General features: G+C 37.9%; 1 protein-coding gene across 8 annotated transcripts in view; it reads right to left on the reverse strand.

The window, feature by feature from the left end:
- The window catches only part of DGKB (diacylglycerol kinase beta), a 320120-nt gene that overhangs the window by 64212 nt on the left and 232884 nt on the right, over nt 1-23024 (reverse strand). For all 8 annotated transcript variants that reach the window (XM_086468496.1, XM_086468493.1, XM_086468492.1 and 5 more), the window contains 2 exons: nt 18314-18404; nt 12648-12843 (listed from right to left, as the gene is read on the reverse strand). In XM_086468496.1, coding sequence (XP_086324622.1) covers nt 12648-12843; nt 18314-18404 — 287 coding nt within the window. The remainder of the gene's footprint in view (nt 1-12647; nt 12844-18313; nt 18405-23024) is intronic.

Below are 23024 nucleotides of genomic sequence, written 5' to 3' on the forward strand. Positions count from 1 at the left end.
CTTTTGCTACACAGTCTTCTGCTAATAGCGTATTTGCTAGCAGATCAAGGGTGCTTATATGAAGAAGACAAATGGAAAAAGAGGGGGAAAAAAAGTCTTTAAATTGATCACAACAAGTATCAAAACCCCCCCCACACCAACTCTTTCCTTGCAGAGTAATTAGGCACTAGTAAAATACTTGCATGATTCCAATATATATTTATAGCTACACATATTTGAATGCTTTGGTTAACACAAGTCTTTGCAGAGTGAGGAGAAAAAACAAAAAACCAACAGAACAAATTCCGCTTTTTTAATACAACAGATTGAACCTGACGTTTTCGCTTTAATGTATGCTCCTTTTTCTGCATCTCTCTCTTTCTCATACAGAAATAGTAATGTTCTCCTGCAAATTCCACTTCTACCTCTAGCGAGTAATGCAAGTATATATGCACCCAACCTGTGGTTTTACTGGGTCCTCCATATCAACAGTATTTTTAATATATTTTACTTATTTTTTATTAGTAATACTAACGTGTACATTAACTGAAGCTGTCTCTCCTGTTGTTACTCAGAATTAAATTGCTGTCAATCTGACACCTTTTGCAAACACTCAAGAAACTTGGAATTTTCTATTAACAAGTAACAGAAAACTACAACAGATCAGAGGATACAATTATGTGTTACAGCAGCCAAAAATGATCTGCTAGGCTATTCTATTTTTATTTCTGTATCTTTAATCTAAAGCTGCAGGCACCTGGGGCAGGGTTAAATGAGCAAACAATCTGAGTAATACACTATCAGACATTCCTAGGGAATATTTGTCTGCCATTAAACAAATTGAGTATTGCAGAACAGTCATTGCAGCTTTTTGTGCAAAGGTCACAATATAAAAACATATGTTTGGCATCAGAAAATATTAGTGTAAATGTAAACCATATATGCAGATAGCAAGTCACATTCAGGATTTTTTTTTGGCGGGGGGGGGCTGGGGGGTGGCAGTCACACAACATTCACATGTAAAGGGAGCCTGAAAGGGTTAAAACTCTCTCAGTCTTAAATTCATCCAACCTTTCTACTTCATTTTTATCATTTTCCATGTGCTTGCAATGTTTTACAATAACAGGCCAATTCCGTAACTCACATAGGAATCTAAATTACAATAATCGCATGCATTCCTTTCCCCAAGAAAGGAAACACCTGTTGTAGTTGGTTAATTGCTGACTTTTTGTAAGCTTTTGGAAGAAAAGTAACATTCACGAATAATTTATATCTGAAAAACTTCAGAAGCAGAGAAACACATGAATTATAAAACTGGTATGAAACTCAAAAACTATGTTGAGACAGTAACAGATGTTTTCACTTTGTTAATTAAAGAAAAACTCTGTATCAAAGTACCATAATAGGATATGGTTATTTTATAACTAAGATGGGGCTACTTTCTGTTCTCAGATGGGTTTAACACTTCTGCAGTAACTGTTACTAAAGGCATATAGCAGTAGGAAATAAAAATTAAGCCCTATGAAAATACGAGAATGTATGCTTCTGTAATAAAAAAAAAATTAAAAATGCACGTATGTGTACCTAAATCAATATACAATGTAGAAGTTATATCCAACAACACTTTTTTTAAAAAAATAATTATTAACTTGTTATGGAATTATTGCTGAAGTAGAGGAAAAGGCATATATTTATGTGATTACCAAACCCAGAATGTCAATTAAACATATTTGGGTTTAAATACACATGCACTCCCGCACCCCCTTTTTTTTTTTAAATCTGAAACTTGATTTTTTTCTCATCCACATTTTACTATAAAGAAAATGTGAAATTCTGCCCTAAGATATGATACTTTATTATTCATTTATATACATTGATAATTTTAGTGGAAAAAGAGTACTGTCCTGTGCTAACGCTCTTGTACAAACATCCACATTTGACGCACGGCACAATAAACTTTAAATAACAACAACTCATCAGCTACGTTAGCAAACTCTGAGTTCTGGGCTGACCACACCACACTGCTGCCACTATGCTAAGACCAACATGGAGGAGAGGCTCAAGGAGAGTTCAGGAAAGGCAAACTTTAGTTTCTCCTGCCACGGCCAAAAGACCTGCTTATTATAGAACTTTACATCCTGCAAGGTATTTTCAAAGTCAAGTCTTTACACAGATAAATACAAGCAAAGCTGCTGTGTTCAGAATTAGAAATGGGGGGAAAAAAAAAAAAAAAAGTGAGTAGGAAAAAACCCCAAAATAAAAATCTTTGGATATTCCATTCACTTCTCATATAATTTAGCACATCCTAACTAATGGCTGTCATATAGGTGAGGACTCATTTACCTGGGTTAATAAGGTGCAAGAGTCACAACAGGCTCCCAGTAAAGCAGAGTTAAGCACTGGGAGTGCTGTGGAACAGGCCATAGGAGCCTCCTGCAGCCATCTGCCCCAGGGGTCTGCCACAGGCCCTGCACAAGGCACATCCCTTGCTCCGGGTCAGACCGACCTAGGCTAAACTTACCTTGAACCCTGCGAGGAGCCTGAGCTGCTCCAAGGAGTTGGCTGCCTACGAGAAGCTCAGCCACATCAGCAAGGGGATGTTTCCACTAGGGCAGCCAAAGCGAGTCCCAGCAGAATATTGCATTAATGCTGCTGGCACAGGACTGGGTTTGATTATTTGCATGCTACGTTGTCGCTGCACCCGAAAACAATACCACTCACTTGCAACTGAACATGCCATCCCTCCCGCCCTCACCTTGTTCTCTGAACAAAGCAATTTACTGGGGCTTTTTTTTTGTACAATAGCTAGAGTTAATTTCATCTACTGCATTTAATGTCATAGGAGTTATACGTGTAAATCCCTGTACTTAGAGATAAGATAGTCCTTTATGCCATTTTAATCAATCTTTGTCATAGGTATGTTACTTAATAGCTCTGTCTTCCTATAGAAAATGAGCAACTTAAGGGAAATGAAACTTTTCAAAGATACATTTTCCTTCTGGCAGTCTGTGAAATACACCATAATTATCCTCTTTCGATGAATAACGTTCGAAAGAAAATGAACATTCTGTGCACCAAAAGGTATAATACAATGACAATCTCAACTGCCTTGTAAATAAAAGGAAATTGTTTTTCTACTATGATCTATATTGCACAGAAACATATATACATGCTTTATAAATATAAAACCAAATCAGACTACCAAGCCATTTTTCAAGGTCCTACTACTTCCTAATAACAATAAAACCAGTATTTCACGGCAACAAGGAATCATATTTATATTTCTAAAAGATTCAAACTGTGTTATGAATGACGGACTCCACCCTCCAGGCTGACGGGCTTCCTTGTATGAGCGAGGCTCTTGCTGAACACAGCACCTCTTGAGTAATAAAGGTCCCCAGAGGGAAAGAGTGCACTCTAAACATTTGCCGCTGGGGGGGCAAAAGAGGGGAAAAGGCTTTTTTAATAGCATAATCAAATTGTGACTCTCCAGCCCACATTCTCTTACTAGGAAAACTGTGCTATCTTTAACAGCCTGGTAAAATGAACGTTTGCCTTTCAGATCTCACAAAACAAAGGGTGCAATGCTCAGTGAATGTCCACATGCAGTAAAAATAAGGAGCCAAAGCCACACAACATTCACTAGCTAATGTTGGACAAAGGCATTTGAATACCAACCCATCCCTCATAAAGTCATCCAAAATGTAGGTTCTGAGTTAGGAAAATTACCAGTGCCATCGCTTTGTCATGCTGAGTACCTCAGCACCTTTCTCACCTCTACAGCGTGTCTAAAGTCACAACCCATTGCTTAAAGTAAACCAAAAGAAGTGGGAATTTGTTAACGTGGAAAAACTATGACATTAATTGCTTCCTTCCTTTCTCCCTCCAGAAATCACTGCCACCACAGAGATAAGCTCCGCTGATTAGCGGTAACACATCACAGTACGAACCACACTGCCTCACAGCTTCCAGAGGAATGACCAAAAACCGGGAACTACTGTCTCAGCAGAAGTAACTTCTCAGTTGCATCCTCCTTAGGCAGGTCCTGGATTTGCAGGAACAGGTGCTTCCACAGGGACAAAGCAGCAAGGGCTCCTTGCCCTTGTTGAATCTGCAACCTCACCAAAGCCCGAGATCAACCTGATCCAGCTAAAGCTGTCCCTGCTCACTGCAGGGGCGTTGGACCAGATGGCCTTTAAAGGTCCCTTCCAACCCAAACCATTATTCTACGATCAACCCCTCGCACACTGATGAGCTAAACCATGCAGCTGCCCTCGGTGGGACAGCACCTCTCACTGCCTATCGAGCGCTTGCTCGAGAAGTGGAGCAAAATGCCCGGCGTGGTGGCCAATTCCTGCTGTTCAGCAGATAGAAGAGGCAACACACCATGGCCAAGTGCTGCAACACGAATGCAAAGATAACGAGATATTCAGCATACCACAAAGACTTTTAAAAGGTGACAAAATAATGCAGTCCAAACTAAAGACGGGGCAGTATATAACACCACTGAACGTTACCCTCCTTCCCAACACTGCCTATACTACAACCCCCGAAACAGGTGTTCCCCTTCTCAAGTCCTCAACATCTGGAAGCTACACAGACTGGAAAGACAGATCTTCTGCCATGGTCCTTTCTGCTCAGTAGATTAGTGACTACAGCGTTCACGAAAGACATGGGTCACGTCAGCACCAGATCTGTAGAAGGCAGCACGGTTCAGCTCATTCCTGCTCCAAGGTTCCCATTCCTGCTCCAAGGACCGTTCATGTATTTAATGAGCTGTTGCCACATGCAGCACATACAGAACTTCATCTCACCACCCAGTCAGCTCGAGATGAGGTGCCCAACCTGGCGTATTACTTAGACTCCACTTACAATAAAGAGAGAGTCACTGCCAGCGACCATTTTATTCTGCCTTAGACCCTTGAGCACATAATAAACATTTTCTTGAGGTGACTCTATCTACTGCCTATAGGGTTGATTTTTAGACACTAAGTTAATGTCACCCTAACTAACAGGCCTCAGAATTTACTGTAAACAACACACACTTGTGTAATTGTAACAAGAAATTCCACACAGAAATACATGATGTTTAAGTTAAAGCTTCATTTTATGCTTTAAGATGTTCAGAATAGCTATGGTGCATGCTTGGAGGGAAAAAAAAAAAGAAAAAAGCTTGAGTAAGTTTAGGAATTTTTTTCTAATGTTTAAACTTTGAAGAATCTGGATTAGAAGGGTTAACTTTGCTATTTATTTAGGAGGTTTCTCCGCCTTCCTAGTTTTAATCAAGGACAGAAAATAAAGTGCCAAAACTCACGAAAAACACCGCTATTTTCAGAGCAATTAAACAAAATTTAAGAAAAGAAATTAAAATTTCATATGAGGATAATTTTGTGTTATTTTCTAAGGAAAGTAATTCAGGTACACAACTAAATGAAGTGGATTCGAGAGTGAAACATTTTCTTGAGGTAACTCTACTGGCTACAGGGTGAAAGACTCAAAGCATTTCAGATTCATGTAACACTAAAACTCATCATAGGTATGTTTCCTAAATTTACACCACCGAAAGAAGTTCCACATGAGTTTTACAGTAGTTTACATTGAAATAATAATGGACTTCTCTGAACTTCATACACTTAATGCTTTGACATATATCATCAGTGATTAGTCCTATTTAAATAGGCAGACAAGCACGCATATGGATCCTCCTTCCCTTTTACCTTTTTTTGAGAACCAAGACACACACAATTTGCCATAACTCTTTTAAATTTAACTTATATTACTGCTTTCTAAGGAAACTTGGTTTCTTACTTTTTCTGATCTGCGCATTAGACAAGTTGCAGGTCTTCTTGGGTTGCCTTCATACGGAAAAGAACGTCAATGTTAGATTTTCATTCTTCATACTTGTTACCATTACAGATGAAAGATCTTTAAATGCAGGAAGACTTGAGCAGAAGGCAGCCTCTTTGCTTATCTAATGGTTCTATAGCCAGAATTTGGCTGAGAAAGCTGTCTTTCTCTTCAGCGTTTCTAACAAATGCACCAACAGATTTGCTATTACTGTGTTCTGTGCTTCCACTTTTCTGAGGTTCACTGTTCTTTTCCTGTTATTTTTTCACAGAAATAGAAAGGTTTCCCTATATTACCCATCAAGCTATTTCCAACATATACGCCTTGCTTGTATCTTTGTTTTGGACAGAGACATATACCTCAGTTTGCGTAGACAGTTCCTGAGAATGGACCATAAATGGTTTGCAAGCTATCTCAAATGCAAGACGGTGTTTATACATCCCTGTTATCTAGTCCAGTGAGTTTGAGCCCAGCTCAGAACAGTCTGTAATTATTATTTCCTTTGATGTTTAACTGATTTAGTCACTGGTTTTCATTTGTTAGACATATTTCTGCTTCCTTGAATTCCAAATACCCAATGTATTACCTCAAGTTCTTAAACAGACATTGCGATCAGCTTAAGTTAATTTCCCTTTTTCTTTTTCTTTCTTTTCTTTCTTCCTTTCTCTAAAGTAACATAAATAACCTACAAAACTGATTATTAAAATGGGTAGAACTTGATTATATCGCTTCTATTTGCTTTCATCAAACCATACACGTATGTGCACAAAAATACCTAGTTAGGATTGTTGAGGCAGCAATTAAATGATTTTACTTAGATACTCTGTCTAAACAACATTGTTTCTGTAAGTTGAATGTCTTAACATAGACCAGCTATGAAATAACTATAATTACTTATTTTTCTCTGTGGTAATGTGTTAATGGATATGTTGCCCAAACCTGTCTAAATAAGATACAAAATAAGGGCGATTACCTTATCTAGCCATCACATTATCCATAGCATTTAATAAAAATATTATGATAGAGAGTTCATTATACATGCCTTGTACCATAACCTAAAGTCTACCAATACTGAATGTACACTGTGTATATTCAGTCTGCATGGTATATATACTGTGCATATATACAGTATATATACTGTGTATGCAGAACACAGTTTCTAATTTTTTCAACTGAAATGAATTCATATTTAGAGATCTCAAAATTCATAATATGTCAAAATTTTAAATTTAGAGAATTATAAAAAGCAAGGAGAAGTCACCTGGCCAGAGTGTAGTTTATGAAAGACCTCCATAAATTAAATTAGTCTGCTAGCCCACAAAATTTATAAGTGGTTTAGAGTTGTTTACAGGGAAGCTTGGGATAAGATTCTCCCCCTCCCCTGTAGGGTGGAAGCTGACACCTAATAAGAAAGGTATTTTCTCCTCTCTTACTATCTACAGAGATTTTGAAGCGTGTTAAGGCCGTCACAGTCTCTGCATGTCCCCTGCTTTTAACTGCAGTGAACCGTCTGTGTAGACATTATTCTATTTCCAAAACTTCTGCAATTCCGTTCAGAAAGTCATAACGCAGTTATTAACTGAGATTTCCACCCGGAGTTATTGAATCATATTGGTAAGCTTGGTTTATGCCTAGGTGCTGTGACATGAATGCACGTTGTCTTGAATTAGTCTAGTAGTCTGGCACGCTGCTGAGTAACAGCTCACTGCAGCTCTCCACAAGCTGTGCAGACCAACTTGGAAAGTACTTGGTTAAGTATCAGTGTGCCTAGTGATGGACAAAATAAATAGGAAGAAAGTATTGCACTGAAATATTTATAATCTAAAGGTTTCACCCATTAATAGTTCATAGATATTGTCTCCAGGAATGAGTCCATGGAGGTGACTGGAACTACTCATGCAAAAACAAGTTATGTATATGTTTGCAATAAAGTCTTAAGAGACTTTAAACTTTAAAAGAGATTCCATTTCAGGACAGGGCTCTAACTGAACTTCAGCAATGAAAGCGAATCAAAGCATAACAACACCCACCCCAAAGGAATCCTACTCCACTCACAAAAAGTTTGCTGGAGAGATTTTCAAAAGAATTATTTCCTTTGTGTCATAAAAGGTTTGAGAATTTTATTTAGTATCTCTGTGAGGAAAATTTTTTCGCTATTTAACACTTAACATAAGCGGTATATATTTCATGTAAGAGATGTTGTCATGATTCAACTTATGTTTTGAACGTAATTTCCAAACAACAAGTAGCTCAGTTATTTACATTTACGTTTCTCAACTCATACTTCACTTTCTATGCAGTATGTTCATCTTTTTAAAGCACTGATTTTTGGCATTTATCAATATCTGTGTATATCCAAACAAAAATCCTGTCCAAATAATGTTCAAGGATAGTTCACAGTTACATCTAAAAACTGTACTTAGAAAAAAATTGATTCTGGATAGATATATCAGAGATATGTACATACTATAAGATTTTAAAACAAGAAATGGAAATGTTGCAAGTGTCAGATTCATAAAGTCAAAGTACTAATTAAATCTTCTACTTTCACTAATTGTGACATATATCTGTAGTTATGTATTTTCCTAAGTCGTTTTTCTACAATAGAAATTATAACGATAAATTAGAAATGAAAATGAAATTAAATTAGGAAAAAAATAATCAGATTTTTACCCCAATAACACTTGTTGAAAGACCCTCTCTACTTCTGCACAGGAGCTGAAATGAAAACGGTAGTATTTTTTTTCCATTAACAAAGATTAGGGTAATATTTAGTACATTACAGCTAAATGAGGTTTTCTTTCCAAAGAGTTAGAAGTTAATCAGACAAATATATTTTCATTTATGTTTTATATGAAAATATTAAAGCCACTTAGTAGTTATACAGAAATATGATACACACATAGACAGACAGACCTATACGCTATCAGTGCCAAATTTTGCTCTTCAGTGTACAGCTCCTCACTAGACAAGCAGGGAAAGGATTGAAACGGGGCACATTTTAAATTTCTACATTTCAATATATTGGTTTTGAGACTACATGCCTATAATCAGGGTGTTTTCCAAGCAAATGTCCATTTGATTACGTAAAGTCCAACTTGTGGTCTGGCTATTGAGGCAGATAATGGGAAGGGCAAAGAAAACAGAAGCCTTTTTGCATCAACAGGAGACAACAGTAAACAGGGGGGGAGTAGGCTCAGAGGAATATACTTTCCCCGAATCGTACAGATATATAAGGAAGAAAAAAGATTTGGCAGAACTTTGAGCCTTTTTCCTGCAGTGATGATTGTTGCACGCTCATGGCTTGTGTCAGGTGACACACACAAGAGCAGAGAGGGGACAGCAGCAGGACTTTGCAGAGGTTTCTTCTTCTTTGGAAGTTCACAAAGTCCCCCTGGGGCTGTTTCGAGAGGAGCAATGCAACATGCTCAGGGGCAACAAACTACCCAGGGTGAAGAGACAGCTTTCACCAGTCCATGCAAGCAACCCGTTTAAGGGCTCAAACTTTGAATGCTACACTTCAATTCGTGTGCTTATGGTCAAGGTACAAACCCATAAAAGCAGAGAGACAAGAATGCAGATTGATATAGTAAATATACAGTTAAAATGCCCCCGCAGTCACATTGCAACTGAAAAAGACTAAAGCTAAATGTGCATGCCACTCAGAAGTCCCATATAAGAGGACATATGTGGACATAAAAAAACATGAAAGGATATTTATTCAGAATAAGTAAATAAACAAACTGAAGTTACCAAGCAGGTATGTATTTACCTTGGTTCTCAGTGCAGCAACACCTATTTCTGCACCCGGCATTAACATTTCGTAAAATGTTTTCTTCAAACTAAAAAGTACAATCCAAATGTGCCTAAGAAAACAATCAGCTAGACAGTAAATCAGGCTTTCAGATTTCTTTGTACAAAGCTAGTGAAGGAATCATAGTGCTTTAGAAGTGACAGGCAGCCAGTTACTTCCACAGTGGGTAGATTTATATTTGTCAAAACTATTTGAGAAGCCTAGACATAAATTGAATTATATTATTCAGCAAGAATCTTGAATACTGACATGAAGCAGCACACACTACCCTGGGAGCCTATCTTAGCTGGCAGAATTAAGTGACTATTCTTCGCAGTATAAAATAGGGGTGGATCCCTTGAGCAAACCAGTTGGTTCTCAAATGTCCACACCATGCTCATTTTAGAGTTTTACTCTGAGTTGTTTTAACCTGGTGTCCTAGGTTACAGTGAAAAATGTGCCAAAAGGAAAAAAAAAAGGTATTCTATTACCATCTTCAGGAGCTGTTGAGACCAGGTGGGGCGGTGCTCCCTGCCTCCCCCCTCTGGACTATCTCCTGTCAATGGGCACAACAATGCCTTATCGCCTGACCCATCGATAACTCGCTCCTGGGCTATCTCCTGTTCATGGCCCATCAAGGAACTGCCTCACGACTCCCCATCCCATGGTGAGATGCTCCGCCCGGGGGGAAGGAGCCAAGCAGTCCATGCCAAATAAAAACGGAGATCTCCAACACCCTAGCAGCCTTCTTCCACTGGATTCCCAGAGGAGTTTTTCCCCCCACTGGAGTTCCAGAGGACAAGAGCTACCTACCTACCACTGGACCTTCGGAGGAAGACCAGACCCTTTTACCTGATCGCTGCTTCCACAGAACTACATCCATCGCTTCAGGAGGACTGCAGCCAGCATCTTATCGGACTGCTACTGCCACCCTAACAGGGGGTCAGGTTGTATTCCTGACTCTGTCAGTGTAAACCAGTGGGGTGTTTGGTTTTCCCTGCCTTGTGTTATATATATATATATATATATATTAGTAAAGAACTGTTATTCCTATTCCCCATATCTTTGCCTGAAGGCCCGTTAATTTCAAAATTATAATAATTTGGAGGGAAGGGGGTTGCACTTTCCATTTCAAGGGAGGCTCCTGCCTTCCTCCACAGACACCTGTCTTTCAAACCAAGACACCTGGTTCCATGGACTGAACACCCATTTGCAGTCAGAGCATGTGCCCTCCCCCTGCCCCCGTTTAAAAGGAATCCAGCTTTCCTGTTCAGGACTGGGAGTGTTGCCAACTGGGATGCAATAAACGGGGACAACTCAGAAATCCAAGAAGAGTACTCCTCTTAAGCGCCACATTGCTACTGGAGATGCAACCAATAACACCATCCATGTACCCAGTGATGAGATAGAGGTGCTCTAGCTTACGGTGCTGAGAAGCCAATCTCTGTTTTGAAATTGCCTTTTGGGCGAAGCTACTTCCATCCACAGTGCATATAAAGTGATTAGAAACTAAGTCATGAGACTAGTTTTACAGAAGTACAGTGATCAATGTCTGCATTATGAACACTTTGACTGACAATGTAGGAACTCCTGTTCAGTCTTTAATATTTTTATTATTATTTTATTTTCTCCGGTCCAGGAAAAAGGAAATGGAGTGTAGCAATGCCCTTCTAACAGACCAAAAATAGTCAGTAGTTTGAAATCAGTGTTATGTATGTATCAAATATGTACATAGCTTCAATAATTAGAGGTTATAACTTCTTGTTTCACTACTTTCAAAAGGGCAAAAAAGTCCTGTCTCCTTATGTTCAGGAGCAACACAAAAAGAAAAATTTTGCTGAGTCCCAACAGCTTGCCTCCATCTCTTGAACATCAGGACACAATCCAGAAACCGTAGCGTATGCAGAAGCTTAGCAGCTGATAAGACTTCAGCTGACAGACTGCATTGGTAAGTTACTTTGAGATACTGAGAACATACGTCACATTGCTAAAAGCCACAGAAATTTTGAGTCTTAGTACCTATCGCAACCTCCAAGCCATAGAAAATGACTTTATTCCTAATTTTTTGTCATCCAGATAAATTAATTGGATTAAAACTACAACACATTAATTAATTAAGATATAACTAGTTACTTAAAAATTATTGCTGCTGAAATGTAAAAAATAGGATATCCAAAACTAGTAAAAAGATCACAATAACATCAGACAACTAAAGTCCTGATCTTTATTGACATGAATAAGGAGAAGAAGCAGGAAGATACTCTGAACCAAGAGGAAAAAAAACCCCAAAACGTTTTCAAAGTCTGGTCTGTTCATCCCTTGGTTTGAACAGCCCGATGTTTTATAATCACTAGAACCTGTGACGCACAGCAATGCATAGTATTCAGATTCTACAAAGCAGAACAGCGATTACTATTTACTGTAGGTTTTTTTCAAGAGTTATGATTAATAATAAAATTTATGGAGCAAATGCGTCTAATCACCAGGAAAGTATATGAGCCCTGAAAGGACAGATTACGCCCATGCAAGCAAGCTACAGCATATGCATTCAAGTATCAGCATCACAGTAGAGTAACATGAAATGTAGGGACAGCTTGCTCATGTTACTCTGAAGTAATCTTCCACAGCCTCTGGACAAAGTTTGTTAGAAACAGGGCACGATTATCCCCAAGTTTTATGCACACTGACATTAAGATGCAGTATAAACGCTCAGTAAGCACTTTCTGACTCAAAAAACTCCAAGTACTTCTAGACTGAATATCGTAGTGGCAAACAGTGCCACATGGTGTGCTTAGTCTGCTTAACAGGTAACATCCGAGGCAGGTTTGAAGTGTACAGACTGCAACTGTCAGCACGTCTTTGTTTATGCCTTTGCTCCATTGCTTCCCACCAGAAAAGCTAAAGGCGTAAGAAGAGAAATAGCTGAGAACTGACTAACCTTTTGCTTGACAAGAGGCAATACAAGGGCAATTATACAACTGAGTTGACTGTACGGAGCCAGATAACCTATATTAAACTGCAAGCTTACCTTGGCATACAAACTTCAATTCCTTGGCATCTGTGACAGTGGTTCTTTTATCTGACCTCTTCTTTTCTGTCCGACGGTGGCTACGTCTTTTCTTTGTCTCTCCCCAAAGATTCGATCCACCGTGCATGCTTGGGATGTTCAGAATGGCAATTCCTTCCAGAGAAATATTGATTAAGTCTAGCTGAATTCCATCACACTAATTAGCAAGGAGAAAAAGGAAAGAGGGGGGGAAAAAAAAAAAAAAAAAGGAGAGAGAAAGCAGCAAAAGAGAAAGAAAAATCAGAATGTTCTATCTATCAGATATTTTTCTTCAACAATTCATCATTCTTAACACTGTTAATGGTTTATTCAATGTTTACACCTAAGTTACATACTTCTGTCAGGAAAAGACATACGAGATGGGAACAGATCCTCATTTAGACAGCAAAACACGACCCCTATTCAGCTCTTAGTTGCTCAAGTGTGGGACCATTCGGTAAAGTCTTGCTGTGATCTGATACCTATTCATTGACCCAAGCACAATATATTTGTAGCTTCACTACAGCTATTAGCAGAAAAGCATTTATACTACAAAAATGTCTATAGCAATAAATGGAGTGTTTTCGTTGCCTGGTCCAGCTAAATTGTCTGTCCTAGGATTTTGCAATGATACTTGTCATTATCACACCAGAGTCCCTTCCAAGTGAAACTGAATATGAAAGTCCCTGCATATAGAGCATGTACAGCTTCATGTAAAAGGGTCTAAGCAGGCCCTGAGCGCACAGAACACCACACAGGTATTAGTTTCAATCCAAAGGCACAACTGGCACATCGGCGTAGGGCTATGCCTGACTAATAACTCCTACCAGGAGGCAAGACCAGTAACACTGGGTACAGCAAAATGCTGATGCAGCTACAGCTTTTCTTATCCCAGAACCTCCAGCAGCCAGTTCTCTGAAATGCACACCACTGCCAAAGGAAAACATAGGATATGGAGCTAAAGGAGCGGTATCAGTGCTCTAAAAGCCTTCTGAGCCGTACACAGAAGAAATCTTACTCTGTGGCACAGTCCTTTCCGTGATGGAATCATTCTTGTGTCACTAGCCTGTATTTCTCCTGCTTCCTATTGCAAAACTGGACGCTGGGCATTTTATAGATGTACATTCCTTTGCTAAATCTGGCTTCAAATTCTATCTTATAAAGAGACCATAATTTTCACTTCAGGTGAATGGTTCAGGGACCTTAACTTACCAGCCCATTCAGCAACAAACTGCAGCACCTTCTCAGGTGGCAGAAGCCTACATTTGCAAACACAGCTCACCAGACACACAATGGATGAGATGAAGGGTACACCTAGCTCGCTCAGTCCTCCTCCCTACCCACATTGCTTTAGGATCAGGGGAAACTCCTAACCCATATAGAACATAGCAAAATACTGAAGAATCTCCACAGAAGAAAAAAAAACCCAACCCAACTTCAGATTACTACAGTTAAACCCGCAGCAGGAAGGCAAAGCATCCAGTTCTACTTCCTAGTTCACTGAACCCACCAAAGTTCCCAGCATACATATACTTGTACCTTGGCTAGAGGTAGACTAGCTTCATTCCTCCCAACAGAGCTGGAGAATATAGATACCCTGGCAAGTCACATGCACCCTATCGCGTATAGCAGCATATTTTTAAAACATTAGATCGTACTCCTGCAATGTTCTGTGAGCCAGTAGGGGGTCCAGTCATGCATTTAAAACTGATTACAGGTCTTATTTTGTAATTCCAACATAAAATAATCAGGAAGAAAACTGGAAAAATAATTAACCACGCTTCAGTAATAGTCCACTGACATCTTGCAGCTTGCTGCTCTGTGGGTCACTGGCACATTCTCCTCTCTGCCTAAACCTTTATCGCAGCTTTGAAGAAGAAAAGCAAAGTACAACTCAAAAATAACGGTGCATAATTTTTTGTTTACCCTGAAACTTTTTGAGACCACAAAACAGAACTGTATTATAATGCAGACTCTGCACCTTCTTAGCTCTTTTAAGAAGAGTGCAAATCTGGAGAGAACAATTTCAACACCAAGATTTCCATTTCTTATTTGCTTTTCAAGAATTAAATTTTAAAGTGTGGATTATATTCATATAGGGAAACCTTTAAAGTCAAAAGACCTGCCTGGAAGTGAGCTGGCAGTTGTGGACACTCCTGTAATTGAAAGTGTAACTTTTTAATCACACTTCTCTTACAAGAAAAAAGGCCTTCACTGTTACTTTGGAAGCAAATTCGTAGTTCCCCCTTATATTTTATATGTATTAAGTACTAAGATGATTTATTTTACTAAAAATTCTGCTCATGTGTATGCTCACTTACTGCTATACATTCTAGATAAACAGATATTAATTTCATAATTAAAAGTAATCTTGTGTAAATACCCTGCAGGCCTCAATGAATCAAACACATACTGTGTGTCAGGCCTCCCACTGTCTTCAAGTGGAATGTACTGGCTGGATAATTAGATAGTACATATTTTTTAACCTTATTTGCATGCATATTATATCTTTTGCACACTGACAAGCAGCAGTAACAACAAAAGTCAGATTACCACAGGGAATTCCCACAAAGAAGTCTTCATTTCTTATAATTTGCAGCCTAAATTAAAATAATTTGATCTTTGACAAGGATGAAATGTCAAGCAGAAGGGGGTCCTCTACAAGCCACGGCCTGTGGCTTCTGAAATCTGCCTAATTTATGTCAGTCACTTCTTAATACATATTTAAGTATTACACGAGAAAGATGATAAATATGCAATCTGACACCTTTGGTATTTCCCTGCTGTTAATTTATAAAGGTCTGGCGTCCCCCAAACCGATTGGAATTATTTAAATAAAAGAAGAATTGTGAAATAGGATGGCGCAGGCTCTGGCTTCCATTTTCACTCAATATTGAACACAGCAGGTAGTACACTAAGACAATTATTTGACTAGGCCTCAGAATCCCACAGTGACGAGGAACTTTCTGAATTAGCAAAGGAGAGTTTCTTTTGTTCATACACAGACAAGAAGTTGGCGCTACAGGTAGCTCTGCGCTGTCCTAACACATCCATGTGCCACAATAACAAAACACAGATATGTTCTGCTCCTCTTTTTTTTTTTTTTTTTCTTTTTCAATTTCAAATAATGCAATGACACTGCTAAAAAATAAAAGCATGCTTTTCAAATGCAGAGCCTGCCTACCTAGATTAGAAATAAACACTAGTGCTTCTAGTTCTTTTTTGCCTTCTTTCCTGGCCTCAGTCCCTTTTTGGGCATTATCTTCTAGACTTTGTTCATTATATCAAATATTTTCAGATCATCTCTGAGAACATACATATCCAAGCCTGAACACAACTGAGATAAAGGCTTTGCTGTTTAACCAACTACAATATCATGCAAGACTATGGGATGGTTTAAGCTGCTTTCCCACACCCATTAATACCAGGTGGTACAGGAAGCTTCCTCTGGTCCCACAATTCTTTTAGCGTAGAAATAAAGTGTAAGTGCTCTAAACTGTCAAAACTTAAGCCTCATTTACTGACACATCATTATTAAAAATAAAACCTTAATTTTGCTCTGTGGTTTTGTTTTTTTTTTTTTTTTTCCCCCCTTTAGAACCTCTCTTTCTCTCCTCAACTTCTTGGATCACAATTTGGAAATAAACCCACATCTTATTCTGGGTAATACAAGAATTCAGTGTCCAAATTTGTTCTGTGTCTCACAGAGAAGAAAATATACAGAACATAACAGACACGGACGTGTATCAGGAAAGCCAAGCTTAATTAGGTTATAAATCAAATATAGGGTTGAACAAATATTTGCCCACGGAATGTTTGATCGCTGTCTCCCAGCTCAGAGATACAGATCCTTAATCTTCATGGGCTTTGTTCATTCAAAATTTGGCCGTAGAGCAAACGCATTCTTTGTGCATTATATCTGGAGTGAAATGTGGTCTCGTACATCAAGCCCTCATTTACAGCAACATCCCCAAGCAAGGGGCAGCAGGTTAAAAATCAGATGAAAACAGCGCTACTCCCAAGTGTTTATAACGTTCAAACAAGAAACATTAGATACAAGCATATTGGCAAGCCGTGTTCATTTAAATGTAATTTACTCATTGTAAATAAATCTGTAAATAACTACCTCCTAACACTTCTTGTGTAAATATTTTGGAAACTATTTCCCCTGTGCTTTTTGTTCCTAATTATAAGACTAATGACAATGACCAGGATAGATGGAGTGAATATTAACAAACACGTCTCATATACTGGCAATGCGACACTTTATTGGTAATAATACTGTTATTGATATGAATTGATAATATTTATACAACCGGTATCAGCAGCACCAAACTTGTCTGCATACTTGTTTGCTTTGGGATGTTAACATTCCAGCACTCTTTCAATGGTTACAGTTAGATGGTTTAAGATCACGTCCTAATACGTATGATTTTTGCTGGATAGAAATATTTTCCTGGGAGAGCCTGCTCTTCCATTTGTATTAAATCAAAAGGTACATTTAACTTGCAGTATACTCAAATCAAATCGCACCAGGTAAGCACTTCTTCTGATAACTAATCAAATATTTTTCAGGCTACGTGTATTTAAACCCGTACATGTGAAGCACGGTCTTGGGAAGAAAGGAGGGTTTTACTATTTGGTTTGTTTTTTTCTGGGGTTTTTGTTCTGTTGTTTTGGAGTTTTTATTTTTCAATCTAACATATGTGGTGCATAACAGCCTAACAGGCAAGTCTGGCATCACAACCCTTATAGTTTCAGTCTCAGTAGTCTTTGCTACTGTTCTACCACCAGATCCATGGGCCCTTCAGATTATTTCAGACTTTGCCTTTCAGGAGGCTTTGACCAGACTCTCGCAGCTACTATACAAATACTCCATTGCATGTGCAGTTTCTTACTGCTATTGGAAAAGGAAAGCACCATAATCTTCTTGAGAAATTATTTCATTATTTAGCTTAAATTCTCAGGTTTGTGCCTTCATTCACTTCACATTTTTCATTTACTTCTTTATAAACATCAGCTCCCTAAACAGTTTATGTAGTGTAGCCACTTATTCTATCAGCTACCAACATAGCAGTGGCATGCTATTTTAAATTCCTATTTTGTCTGTAACTATCCTGTGTCTTTTCAGTTAATGTTCAATGTATAATGGAAAGATGACCCCTTGTGCAGAGAGAAAAGCTATTTAATGAAGGGGAATGATTCAAAAAAATATATATTCTTTAACCTTTATTCAGGAAAGTAACTACAATTTTAGGGAATTGAGTTTTAAAGGTTATAAAAACTTGGGACCTAGAAATAATAAGATTTTTTTTTTTATTTTAATCCTGCAGCAGCTCTCACTCCGTCTGACAGTCTTTCATTTTTCCATCTGACCTAGCCACACTTTCTATTGATTTCTAATGTTATATTTCACCTCTTGACCTCGTCTACTGTATTAAGACTTCACTAATCATCAAACTGAACTTTGTTCCAGTGTGCAGGGCTACACTACAAATAGACACGATAAAAATAATATTTTGGAATATAGGGTCGAAAGGATGTGCACTGCTTTGCCTTGTTGGATTCAGGCACTCTGCACCCTTGCTCCTTGCATTTCAGCCAAACTAGTGACATTTCAAGGATAAAGGCAACAATTAGTTTCTTACTTCTATTTCTACAGATTCATGCAGCTTCTTACAGGTGGCTGAGAAAGTTTCCGAAGTGCCAAATTCAAAATACCAAAATTTGTTCTTCATTCTGAAACAAGAAAAAAAGAAAAGAAAAAAGAAAGATCTTATTCACTATCAATATGTGACAAAAGTGATCATCCTGTCTTCCATTATAAGTAATGGCAAAGGCTTGGGAACATGTGACATCCCATTTGAAATAGATGAGCTCATAATTTTCAAAGCTTAAATGTTGGTGTCAAGTTGTATGATATCCCCTAAAGGGATAACAGGAATGTGTTGAACTGACAGGTTCAAATGTACCTTTGACTTTTCTTTTTCAGTGACTATCAGAATATTTTTTGTCACTTAACCAGTGACATGCCTCAGAAAAATGTATCGATTTTATTTCATGACTTACACCTACTATACAATCTCTGATTCATGGTTAAAATCTCTATCCCGCAGAGTACTGGAACATGCAAGCAGGGCACTCCCATCATGAAGCAGACCCAAGACAAAAACGTAGCGTGCTGTCAGTTAGCTAAAGGTAAAGGTAAACGCTTATTGTTCACGATGACAGATGACATATTCAAAGAAAAGAAAAATATCTAACAAACTTTAGATATTTTGCAGTAGGAGAGCTGTATTACCAGGTAATTAAGTCACAGACACGTTTTAAATGGGTGATGGGACCTGCAACTTAAAGTTCAGTAACACATTCTACAGAAAAATAAAACTGGATATAAAGCTAGTAAATTGCTTAGTTTATCATGACAGCAGGCAGAGATTACACTTTTTTCTTCTTAAGTACATGAAAACTGCACTTCTGTTTTATCAGATCTATTGCATACTGTTAAATACAATCAGGACACCAGCAGTACCATTTCAAATAAGGATGTGCAGTTTCGTTGACCTCTCATGAGTAATTATTATTCTGCAACAAAGCAAGAAGCTAAACTAAAAAAAAAAATTAAAAAAAAAATAAAAAGGACACCGAATTAGAATTATTCATGCTTAAGAATTGGATATGAACACAGTTCATCCACTTGTATAAACTATTCTCTGACACAGACACAGCACCGTGAGCTTGGAACTTGAAAATGACTGAGTTTGCATGAACTAGAAGTGGAGAAGAGCAAAACACAGATGTAGATGACTTTCAAATGTGCCAGCAAAAGTACAAATCCGACCCTCGGTACTTATTTCAAATCACATATAAAAGTCTACTGAGTGGCTCTTAAAGTCCACTTAACGGTGCTTAAAGTCACAAAGGGAGAAGGGGCACTACAGTATTGGCCATTCCCAGAAACCTCCTGGCACAAGAGCCAGCAACTCCTGGTGCAGTACCAGAGGTGCGTGAGGATGTCCAACCTGGCCGCCTGCACGGGGTGGGGAACAGAAGAGTAATAAGAAAGCGACACATTTCTGATGAAAAACTTGCAGGCATTTCCCAAGGGTTTTTGCACAGAAAATCTGGAAGTGTTTGGGAACCATTTGTGAGAACCTGCTCTGGGATAAATGGCATATTCTCAAAAGAGCTCCAACCACCAGAAGGGTTCAGGCCAGATTCAGCTTCCAGACTCCCAAGAATCAGTGAGTGGAAGTGATCCGACCTACATTCCTTCTAAACCTGCAGATTAGTGAACAAAGTCCTGAATTCCTGTTGGCTCCCTTTGTAAAATCTGGACGGAGCTTTTTTCCCGCTACTCTCTACACAGGGATGACGAATAATGAAAAAAAATTTTAAATCTAAGTAATTTTACTTACACAAATGACGTAAGTGTTCAGTGCCATTTCTCTCCATCCTATTATTAAGATCAACAAGCCTTTGCATCTTCTCCTTTGAGAGCCTTTCCTCCTGCTATTCAGTTATTTTTACCCCAAATGAAGCATCTTTTCTTTTTCTTTATCAAAAAGCCTACTTTTAATTGACTTATTAGCACTGTATATAATGAACTCTGACTCGCACAAAGATAAAATAGGCAGATGTATTTTAGAGTCATTCAGAATACATTGTGTCAAACCCATGTATTTTGAGTTCAGCAAAGCAAAACCCAGCGTGCCAGTGCACCCCAGGTTTACTAGAAAATTTAAACTGTAAATCACAACCTTGTAGAATCATATGACAGAGGATTAAGTACATTTATCAGGTGAGGTTTTGATGGTAGATGTATTTCTTGTCATTGTAATACACCTAATAAGACTCTATCAGGCAAAAAAAAATGTAGTCTTGTGAGCCTGTCCTCCTTTCTCTAGTTGACTATATCTCTGTTTTTAAGAATACAATCTACTTGACAGTTTTCCAGTACAAAAATAGATGCAGATACAAATAATTTTACTCTTTGTTTTCAAAAGGGTTTACCAACTCCCTTTACCAGCCAAGAATTAGATTAGATTGCAGGTTTCTATTCAAATGCACTATATTTTTATTGAATAGAAAATTGTATTATAACTCTTCTTATACGTCCAAAAAAAAGTTAAATGTAAAGAAATCATATTATACTAAAATTTCCATAAGCAAGACCAGTCATTATTATAACAAATATTCTGATTTTTCTAATAATAAACATCTCTCTAAAGTCATATCCTCCACTTGCATTCCTCTTTCAAACAAGTGAAGCTTATCTGCCTATCAAGAGAGCAGCAAATACTAGAAGAGTCCATTTAGAAGAGAATAAACTCCTCTCATGGCCGTTCTAATTTCTTTCACAATGGTGTAAGTAAATTTTAGATTGCTAAACAGATACATATTTAATGACAATTTTGCAGCACTAAAACTGTGAAGAAACTTAATCACAGGCTGCTGTCATGCCTATTTTCTCTCTCTCCTAGAGGAGCTGATAATTTAGACTTGTTCCAACTCTTAATAAGAGACGACCAAAATAAAGATGAAGTCTGTTTCAGTTAAAAAAAAAAAAAAGTGCTATACAGTAGCACTTTTCTTTACAACATTAGTTTTATTGGAATAGGAAAGGGAATAGATTATTTTACAGGAAAGTGTTTTTGCATATGCTTCAAAGTGCATAGCTAATCTCTGAAGCATCTTTGTGTTTGAAAATACAATATAAATAAAACATCAATCATGATTAAAGGCTGGCCTATCTAATCCTGCTATTGGATTACAGTATGTCAAAATATATACAGTTTACGGATGTAGGAACAACAAACCAAAACTGTACTTCAAGAGCCTAACCACCTTTTATGCTGGCGGTGTTCCACAGCCTCAAGTATTGGTCAATTTTCTGATAAGTGGAACAATCTCCTTAAACAGGTGTGAAACAAAGTGGCCAGACAGTATGGGAAGGCTAACGCTGCCATTTCTTCCAGTGTTTCTATGCTGTGGATAAATATCAGACTTAGAAACTTGGGTATGTTTCCTGGAAAAGTTCAGGCTAATATTTGGTAATCAAGGCAAAATGATCAAAATAGTCTGTGATATGGATTTGCTCCATTATCACTTAATCAGAAACCCCCCTACTGCTAAAACTATTTTATATAACCTTTCTGATTAAGCAATTACAAGGCATGTCATTGAAAAATTGTCCTGTATCTAAATATGGAAATAGCAAATACTTTATTCTACACCTGAAGAGCATCTATACCTCACTGCGGTACGTGCACTCTGTCAGAACGTGCATAACAATAGACCAGCTACAGGCTGCTAATAAAGGGTCACGACAATAAAACAGGAGCATCTTTAAACTTAAGAAACGAATTCATATGCCGGTGTTAAGGGTCTACAGTTGGGGCAAGAGCTTATTGCTACATCTGTAAGTTTGTCACACTTTCTACCACATTCTATTTACACTTCTTATATTTACTATTTATATTTATTTCCACTTTATTTTAATTATGCAGTATCAAGCTTCGACGACTTGAGCTAAAAATGTCTAAATCAGGAAATTTCTGACTACCATTTTTATAAAATTTCAGCTGTAATACTGTGACCGCTTTTGAAAATGACTGGAGAAAAACATGTCTATTTGCTTATATTAAGTGTGTCTGATAACATACACTTTGAACTGTTTTAATACAGCTACACTTTCGGAGCAGAGATTTTAAATTTAGCACAAGGATGGCCTTGCATCAAGAATACGCCTCTGGCCATCTGCGTGAAAATACGTACAGAATTTAACTATATTATGACCACTTGGAAATACACTCTGGGAAAGCTCTATTTTCAGTACTCTCACACGGCAGAGAAAGAAGAAATTTTTGTCTCTAGTTTTGTCATCTTCTATCCTTTCATGTTTACTAAGTATAGAGATCTTTACCCACGAAACTACTAGAATTCTTAATTTCTCCAAGGTAAATTCCTTGAAAAGGCCACTGCCAGGAAGCAATCTCTACCACAGAGCTGTGCAGGAACATCTGCTCATGGACAAGCAGCATTTGATTCCTCCATAAACTCTACCGTTCCCCCAAATATAAACCCTAGGAACTACCTTCTGAAAACATTCTTTTTTTAAAGATTTTCCGTGTATGTTGCAGAAGTACTGTTTGTTTGTTAGTGTCAAGAGTTGGTCTCAGTCTGTATCCTGAAGTCATAGTTTCCAGCATAAAGCTCCCACTCTAAGAGCAGCATTCGTGTACAACAGTGTACAGAAAGTAATGAATTTAAAGAAAAAAAAAAAATCCACGGCAAAAAAAAAAAAAAAGAAAAAAGAATAGGCAAGAAAGCCATATAGAGTGGATGCTTATTTAGCAC

Source organism: Leptosomus discolor, chromosome 7 (genome assembly GCF_034619465.1).
Source record: "Leptosomus discolor isolate bLepDis1 chromosome 7, bLepDis1.hap2, whole genome shotgun sequence".
NCBI classification, from domain to species: Eukaryota; Metazoa; Chordata; class Aves; order Leptosomiformes; family Leptosomidae; genus Leptosomus; species Leptosomus discolor.